Source organism: Athene cunicularia, assembly GCF_003259725.1.
Source record: "Athene cunicularia isolate RWA chromosome 10 unlocalized genomic scaffold, athCun1 chr10_part1, whole genome shotgun sequence".
In the NCBI taxonomy this organism is placed as follows: Eukaryota; Metazoa; Chordata; class Aves; order Strigiformes; family Strigidae; genus Athene; species Athene cunicularia.
The window spans coordinates 802,129-810,625 of NW_020799112.1; the positions used below are offsets into that span (position 1 = coordinate 802,129).

At 57.8% G+C, this 8,497-nt stretch overlaps 2 protein-coding genes across 13 annotated transcripts in view; both read right to left on the reverse strand.

Moving 5' to 3' along the window:
* Positions 1-4,941: 4,941 nt before the first annotated feature.
* On the reverse strand, positions 4,942-6,936 carry LOC113484177. 3 transcript variants are annotated; one of them, XM_026856412.1, is made up of 5 exons: positions 6,566-6,936; positions 6,269-6,287; positions 5,958-6,156; positions 5,633-5,867; positions 4,942-5,467 (listed from the first exon to the last, which is right to left on the reverse strand). In XM_026856412.1, exons 1-5 carry the CDS (start codon positions 6,568-6,570, stop codon positions 5,290-5,292), a joined length of 636 nt encoding a protein of 211 aa, XP_026712213.1. In that variant the 5' UTR covers positions 6,571-6,936; the 3' UTR covers positions 4,942-5,289. The 3 variants fall into 3 exon arrangements, with proteins under 3 accessions (XP_026712213.1, XP_026712214.1, XP_026712216.1); XM_026856413.1 differs by having other exon boundaries at positions 6,269-6,283; positions 6,562-6,936; XM_026856415.1 differs by lacking the exon at positions 6,269-6,287 and having other exon boundaries at positions 6,562-6,936.
* Positions 6,937-7,236: 300 nt separating this feature from the next.
* LOC113484176 overlaps positions 7,237-8,497 on the reverse strand; it is a 3,354-nt gene continuing 2,093 nt past the window's right edge. For 4 of the 10 annotated variants that reach the window (XM_026856407.1, XM_026856408.1, XM_026856404.1 and 1 more), the window contains 2 exons: positions 7,788-7,989; positions 7,237-7,707 (listed from right to left, as the gene is read on the reverse strand). In XM_026856407.1, coding sequence (XP_026712208.1) covers positions 7,259-7,707; positions 7,788-7,989 — 651 coding nt within the window. In that variant the 3' untranslated portion in view covers positions 7,237-7,258. Of the gene's footprint in view, positions 7,708-7,787; positions 8,163-8,253; positions 8,392-8,428; position 8,497 lie in introns of those variants that run through there. The other 6 variants (XM_026856409.1, XM_026856406.1, XM_026856402.1 and 3 more) reach the window with 6 other exon arrangements.

Sequence of the window (8,497 nt, forward strand, 5' to 3'; positions counted from 1 at the left end):
CTGGTACATCCACTGCGGTGGATCCGGAGGGAGGGGAGAGGGAAAGGTTGAGAACGTCAGGTACGGGATGGCTGCGTCACCAGCGGGGTCGGTGGTGAGCACCGGGCTGGATGATAGCCCCACGGGTAAGAGTGGTGTTCTGCTTGAGTGGGTGCGACACGGTGGGACTGCTGTTGCTGGTGGGGTCTTTCTCTGGGATGGCTGGGTCCCTACTGTGGTCATTCTCCAAGATGTTTGGGGGGGTCTTCATTATGGTTCTTCTCTGGGATCCTCAGGGTCCCCATCATGGTCCATCTCCAAGATGCCTGGGGTCCCCCATAGTAGTTTTTCTCCAAGATGCCCAAGGTCCTAAACATGGCCTTCTGGATGCCTTTGGTTCTCATCATGGTCCTTTTCCAAGATACTTGGGGGGTCCCTATCATGATCCTTCCCCAAGATGCCCAGGGTCCCCATCACAGTCCTCCAGGATGGCAGGGATCCACATCGTGGTCCATCGCCAAGACACCCAGAGTACCCATCATGGTTCTTCTCTGGGATTTTAGGGGTCCCCATCATGGTCCTTCTCCTGGGTGCCCAGGGGCCCCACTGTGGTCCTTCTCCAAGACACCTGGCATCCCCCTTGTGGTCTTCCAGGATGACTGGGGTCCCCATCGTGGTCATTCTCTGGAATGCCTGGGGGTCCTCAGCTTGATAGCTTCTCCAGGATGCTGACGGTCCCCATCATGGTCCTCCTCTGGGCTCAGAATGCCTGCAGTCCCCAGCCCCGACCCTCCTCTATGCCTTTGCTCCCCGGCCCCGCACAGCCCCTGTGCACGGCGTCGGGTGCCGGGCGGCGGTAAAATGGGGGTAATCTGGGCGATTGGTGTTTGAGCCGTGCTCATACGGTGCAATACAGACGCCTCATACATCATCAGGGATTACATAATTCTACGTATTTGCACTGTATTACATTATACCATAATAACACGTATCGTATGACATATTTTATTACTATTTCATACATAATACATTACAGAGTGGATGTATTATAGCAGATGTATACATCTGCATATATGTACACGGTACATGCATATTATATATATTATAGCATATATGAATTATATTTGGTACATATTATAATATGTATTAAATCATAATGTGTTGTACATTATTCTACATATGTTGTATTGTATTGTATCAGCATTAAATACTATATATTACATGCTACATGCTATACACTATTTAACATATATGTTACTACAGATTATAATAATTATGATATATATATTATATATTCTATGTTTGATCATACATTATACATAATCCATTATCCATTCTACATTCTATATTATATTCTATATGCTATATGTTATATATGTTATGTAATGCATGTTATGTGTTATGCTACATAGAATATATTGCAGATTATATTTCATTATAAACTCTATTGTCTACTCTATATTGATTCTCCATGGATGGGGAAACCCTCTGAGAAGGGGACATCTCCTCTAGGTGCTGAGCACCCATGGGTGCTGCGGAAAAGGCAGCGTGTGCGGTATTTGACCCTGCCGGGCCAGAGGTGAGACGGGTGGTGGGGGGTGCAGAGGGGACGCCAGCACGTACCTGCCTGGAGCTGCTCACCTGGAGGGACAAAGAGTGGGCATCAGCCCTGGTGGCGTTGGGCAGATGGGACCCAAGGCACCGGGGTCATGGCTCAGCCCCTGCCCAGACTGCTGCCATGCCCCTGCCCCAGCCCCTGGCTGGGCTCCCCGTGCCAGCACCCCCAAACCTGTTGCACCCAGGAGCCCAGCCAGTGCCAGAGCTGGAGGAACGGCCCGTCCGGGGGTCGCAGGGTCTGCACCAGGGTGCTCACCTGTGGGCAGAGGGGGCAGAGCCAGCGTGCGACCCAGCCTCTACTGGCACCCATCCCCTGCCGGCACCCACCCTTGGTAGGACCCTGCCGTGCTAGAATCCACCCTTGCTATCACCCTTCATTTCCAGCACCCCCCGTTTCTAGCACCCACCCTTGACAGCACCCATCCCCAGCCCACAGCAGCCTCCCAGCACCCCACCCCCTCGGCACCCCCAGACTCAGCACTGGGCAGGTCCCAACAACGGTGTCCATGGCCCTGGGTGCCACTGCAGTGGGGTGGGACCACCTGGGTGCAGGTGTCCTCAGTGCTGGCTCCCCCCTTTACCTGGGTGAGGTGGCTCATCTGCAAGGAGAAAACACGATGTCCAGAGAGCTGGGGACAGGGGGCCGTGCCCGACCCCACCTTGAGGACCTCTCTGTCCCCACATGTTTGTGGTGTCACGTGACTCTGCTGAAACCCAAGCCACAGCCTTGGGCACTGTGCCAGCTGCTCTGTCAGCTACCAATGGGGCCAGGCAGGTGGCCAAAAACACTGATGGGTGGTGACACGGCCGAGGAGGTGACAAGCCCGGTGCTGGCCACTGAGGCTGGACAACCCACCTGCTACAGTGCCCTGCGAGCTGATGAGCTGTGGCCGCTCGCCAACACCAAGCCCACGGTGGCCACCGCGGCACTGGGCCACTGCAACAGTAAGACCTCTCCAAGGAGCACCCCAGGACCCTCTGGTGACAGTGGCTTTGGCCAAGTATCGTCCCACAGGTGCCACCCCCAGCTGCTGTGGGTGGATGCAGCCTTGCAGGTCCCCTGCGTCAGTGGGGATGGATGTCCCTTAGAAAATGGGTTGGTAGTGGCATTTTGGCAGCCCCGGGAGGGGACCAGGGAAGGGCTCTGTGTCTTGTCCCAACGGGTATGGCATCCTTGTGGTGTTGCAGCCATCCCTGCGGGTCTGGCATCCTTGTGGGGATGCCACTGTGCCCACTGATCCGACATCCATGCAGGGATGCAGCTGTCCCCAGAGCCAGCGTGCTCATGCGGATGTGACTGTCCCCACCAAGTCAGCATCCTCACAGGGATGCCACCATCCCCACGTAACCAGAATCTTCACAGAGATGCCACCAGCTTGGCGAGTCACCCCGGGCTTTCCTTCCCCAGCTGGTGGATGCAGTGTGGTGATGGCATTCGAGGAGGTCTGCCCGGAGTGCATCCACGTCATCCACAAGCTCTGCAACCTGCTCATTGATGTGGAGGAGTGGGGGCAGGTGGTCATCATCAACATGCTGACCATGCACCCAGTTCCTCAGCCCCAAGTAGAATGTGAGTGTGGGTGCCTTGGGAGCCCTAGTTTGGGCTAGGGGGTGGGGTGAAGAAGGGTGCTGCTGGAGCTGCAAGGTGTCCCACCTGCCGTTAGGTGGCCTTACTGGAGACGAGCACCAAGAAGCCTTTCTACAGCTCCGAGGAGAGGATGCCAAGGTGGCAGCAGACTCGTTGACCAAGCGCCTACATCACGGACCCAGTCCACCGCCTGCTCCTGCGCAACACCAAGACCGTGCTGCAGAGCCGCAATGCCGCGGTGAGCCCCCTGCCCCAGCCCTGTCCATCCCTGGAGGCCACCGGCGGTGTCCATCAGCCTGGGCTCGTGATGTCCCCACGGGCCAAGGAGCCACCAGGGTGCCCAGGATGGGCATCCCCAGGGATGGGCTTCCTCTGGGTGCTGCCGGGGGGATCCTGGGGGACACAGCCATCCCTTGGGGTGTCCCCACACCCACCAGATGATGCTTGAGTGTGTCCTCACAGGTGGTGATGGCTGTGGCGCAGGTCCACTTCCACGCGGCACCCAAGGCTCCTAGTAGGGCCTGTGACCCCGTGGAGAGGACTTCATGCTGGAGCAGTTTGTGATGAACTGCAGCCTGTGGGAGGGAACCACACTGCAGCTGTTAATGGAGGATTGTCTCCCGTGGGTGGGACCCAAGGCTGGAGTAGGGGAAGAGCGTGAGGAGGAAAAAGCAGCAGAGACAACATGCAATGAACTGACCACAACCCCCATTCCCCGTCCCCCTGCACTGCTCAGGGGGAGCAGGTGGAGTAATTGGGGTGAAGTTGAGCCCAGAAAGAAGGGAGGGGTGGGGGGAAGGTGTTCTAAGATTTGCTCTTATTTCTCATTATCCTACTCTGATTTGATTGGCAATAAATGAAATTAATTTCCCTGAGTTGGGTCTGGTTTGCCCGTGACAGCAATTGCTGAGTGACCTCCCTGTCCTTATCTCAACTCACAACCTTTTCATCAGTTTCCTCCTCTCTCCTTGTCCAGCTGAGGAGGGGCAATGACAGAGGGGCTGGGTGGGTACCTGGCAGCAGGCCAAGGTCAACCCACCACAACTCTGTTCTGGTGCATGTTGTCAGATAGGTGACATATTTATGATGCGTTCTGTAGTGTATTCTATTAGTCATCCTTATTGTAGTTATTTCTGTTGTTATAGTGCTCCTTTACAAGTAATTATTGATATTGGCAGATATTTCAGTGATTGTTGTTTTTCTTTGCAGCTTGCAAGCTCCGAGATGGTGGTTACCAGTCAGGTAGCTCTCGCCCCGTCACACAGCAATGAGGCATAGAGGGAAAACGGGCACATATCAAGCAGAAAAATTTAATAAAGATGCTAAGTAATGGATAGCATTTACGCTCCAGCAAGTGGAAGGACCCATCCCCCCAAAACAGGTCCTGCTCTGGGGCAAGGCGTCGGGGTACGCGGGTCAGCACCAAGGCTCCTCTGTGGGTCAGGGGGGATTGTCCGTGGGGGGAGGCAGCGACCGCCACCGCTCATATCACATCGCGTTACTGCAATGCCGAGGGGAGGGGATGGGCTGCAGGTGGCCTGGAAAGGAAGGGGACAGTCCCCCGACCCCCTACCCTTCCCTTCCCTCCCTGTGTGGCTGGGCCTCCCACCAGTGCTGGCAGACAGAGCCCAGGACCCCAGCCCTGTCTGGGGACTCCAGCTTTCCCAAAGACCCCAAGCCGCCCAAGGATCCTAGACTGTTCTGGGGACCCCAGCCCTCCTGGGGAACCCAGCCCTCCCTGGACCCCACAGCCCTCTTAGAGCACCCCAGCCCTCCTGGGGACCCCACAGACCTCATGGGAACCGCAACCCTCCTGGGGATACCTCCCTCCCAGGGATCCCACAGCCCTCTTGGGGACCCCACAGTCCTCCCAGGACCCCACAGAACCCCCAGAGGAACCCATCCCTCTTTGGGCACCCCAGCCCTAGGGTGACTCAGCCCTCCCTTGCATCCCAGAGCCCCCATGGGGACCTAGCCATCCTGAGCACTCCAGCCCTCCTGGTGACCCCACAGCCCTCCAGTTACCCCAGCCCGCTTGGTGAACTGAGACCCCCTGAAGACCCCAGCCTTCCTAAGGACCCCAGTCCTCTTGGGCACCCCAACTTTCATAAAGATCCCAGCCCTCTTGGGGACCTTGCCTCCCTCCTAGGGACCCCACCCCTGCGGGAGACACCAGCCCTTTTTGCGGACCCCACAACCATACCAGGGATCCCACAGCCCTGCTGGGGAGGGCTGATGCTGGGGATACTCACAGCCGCACAGGCAACTGCATTTTCCATTTGGCTCTGCAAGGGAAAGTTGTCCATACATGGGGGTCTTGGCTGTCCCCACTGCTGTCCCCACTGCCCATGGGCCAGCCCCAGGGGAATGGGGTCAGGATGCAAATGCAGGGCTGGCTGTGGGTGCAGGAGCCATCCCACCACAGCCGTGATACCCACCTCTATGATCACCAGTTCTTTGTAGAAGTCCACCAGGCCCAGAAGGTGGAGGGCAAAGTGGATGCAGTTGTTCTTACGGAGGTTATACTTGGCTTTGCTGTTCATCGCCTCTCTGACTTTGTTATTGAAGTCCTTGAGGTCAATCTGGTCTTTTTTCCGGTAAACCCAGCATTTCCTCCTCTTCTCTTTCATGGCTTCAAAACCTTCCTTGCTGATGCGACCATCGCCGTTCTTACTGTCTGTATCTGGCAAACCGAGATTCGCCCATTGCCCTGGTGCAGCCGCTCTTCAGCCACTGTCATGTCCCAAAGGTGAGCAGGGGTTCGGGTGCTTACTCTGGAAGTGTATGACCTCTCCGTCCTTGCAGTAGACAGCCGCGTGTTTGAAACTGCTGCTGGCACCAGAGCGGCTGTCCATGGGGAAGAGCACGATGTCCCCAGGCTGCAATTCGCGGTCCGACACCTTCATGAAGACCTCCCCAAACCGATCAGCAGTATTGAACAGCAGAAACTCGAGCGTCTCCATCTCCCTTTCCTAACCGTGCCAGGGAGGGAATGTGAGGAGGCAGCAGAACCAGCCCCATCACCCCCCAACACGCCCCAAGCCCCCACGCTGCCAGGGGAGGTCTCACCAACCTCCTACTTACACAGCTGCTTGATGCCTGCAAGGAGAGAGGAACAGAAATGTGGTGTCAGCGCTGTGCTCATGCCGTGCTGCCCACGCGTGGAGAACAGGGTCCCACCCTGCCCTCACACCCTGCCTGTGATGGCTCCTGTCAAGCCCAAGGGCTTGGCTCCAGCAAAAGTCACCTGTCCTTCCCAACTTCTTTGAGCTGGAGATGTCTCAGCACAAGCCCCCTTCATTGCTCCACCCCTGCCCCGGGTGATGATGTTGGGGGCAGCTGCCCACGAAGGGGTGTGAAGGTGGGAGCGTCCTTACCGATCCCATTATCAGTGATGTCCCTGGGACAGAGCTGGGCTGCTGGCACCCCCACCAAGGGCTGTGGGAAATGTAGCTGCGATGGCTCCTGCCTGGGCAAAATGTGACCTCACATCCTTCCTGATGCACATGAGAGGCAGTGAAAGGCTGAGAGCAAATCCAAAAGCAGCACAAAGTCCAGGAAAACCCCAGATTGACTTTTGCACCTCTTAAAGCTGCGGTTAATTTGCTATGTGCAGCTGAAATGTTACTTTTGGGAACTGAGGGAGGTGAGGAGGGAGATCCCGGAAATGCTCGAGGCAGAGGAGCTGCAGGACATCTCCAAATGTTTGTGTCATGCTGCGACCTCCCACCCGCCTCCAAGACACCTTCCTACAGCCCAGGTTCACCACCCGTGACCGGCCTCCGAGCAGACCTTTGGCCAGTTTTAAACCATCAGCCCAGGGAGCATTTATTTTCACGGTTGAAATTTGTTACCGCCAATGAAAGAGGAATGTATTTATTTCAGGACACCTCAGGAAGCAAAGAGTGGTGGTGACTATGCTTGAGGAAGGCAGGCGAGTGGGGGCAGGGCTGCACCTTGGGTTGGGCATCGATTACTGGTGGTTTCCGGGAAAGAAGCTTCTGGTAAAATGAAAGTGAAAACAACACAAATCAAACAGGCTTGGGACAGGCTCTTGGTGCAATTGTTAACTGTTTATTGCCACAGAAGAGCATTGCCAAAGGTCTCAGCACGATACTGATCCCCTGGCGAAGGATGACCCAGCCCTGCGCGTCCCCCAAGCACGTCACCGCCTCCATCACTGCAGCGCTGGGGACACCTGGGAGAGAAGCTGGGCTGTGGTGACGCTCTGCCACAGCTGGTGTCTCGGTGCCCCGGAGTGGTGGCAGCTGCTATGGCGGTGGCACCCACCATGGCACCGGCAAAGTGGCCCAGGCCCAGCAGGGAGAGGGCGAAGTGGATGCAGTTGCAGGTGACGGCGTCGTACTCCATCGCCTGGTCCATGGCCACCCGGATGCGGCGCTGCAGGGCGGCTGCGTCCAGCCCTCCCTTCCTGCGCAGCACCTTGGCCGGGCCCCGCGTCCGCAGGAGGTGGCTCTTGCCGTGCTTGGCCACGATCCCTGATGGGGACGTCCCTGAGCTGCCTGCGGGGCAGAGGGGACGCTATACCCGGTCTCCCTTCCACGGGGACACCCCCGCACCGTAACCACCTCCTGGGCCTCACCTTCCAGGTGGATGATCTCCCCGTCACCGCAGTAGATGCCGGCGTGGGTGCCCCACCAGCCGGGACCGCCTGAGGCCAGCGGGAAGAGGAAGAGATCGCCAGGCTGGGGCTCAGCCGCCCCATTGGGGACCACGTCGAAGTGCTGTCCCAGCAGCCCCTCGCAGAGGAAGAACGCCGCCGTGCTCGCTGCCCCGGCCACCGCCTGGGGACCCATCAGTGTTTTAGGGCCAGCGGTGCCCCGGGAACACCGGCAGCATCACTGACCCGCTGGCTCATGCCCCATGCCCGGTGGCTTGGACACACTTTGATTCTCCATGGATGGGGAAACCCTCTGAGAAGGGGACATCTCCTCTAGGTGCTGAGCACCCATGGGTGCTGCGGAAAAGGCAGCGTGTGCGGTATTTGACCCTGCCGGGCCAGGGGTGAGACGGGTGGTGGGGGGTGCAGAGGGGACGCCAGCACGTACCTGCCTGGAGCTGCTCACCTGGAGGGACAAAGAGCGGGCATCAGCCCTGGTGGCGTTGGGCAGATGGGACCCAAGGCACCGGGGTCATGGCTCAGCCCCTGCCCAGACTGCTGCCATGCCCCTGCCCCAGCCCCTGGCTGGGCTCCCCGTGTCAGCACCCCCAAACCTGTTGCACCCAGGAGCCCAGCCAGTGCCAGAGCTGGAGGAACGGCCCGTCCGGGGGTCGCAGGGTCTGCACCAGGGT

Excerpts from the sequence above, each read along its gene's own strand:
- LOC113484177 (XM_026856412.1), bottom strand. Across the intron at positions 5,868-5,957 it reads AGAGGTCATACACTTCCAGA|ATACAGACAGTAAGAACGGC; the intron begins GTAAGCACCCGA and ends TCGGTTTGCCAG. Across the intron at positions 5,468-5,632 it reads GACTTCTACAAAGAACTGGT|CCAAATGGAAAATGCAGTTG; the intron begins GATCATAGAGGT and ends TCCCTTGCAGAG.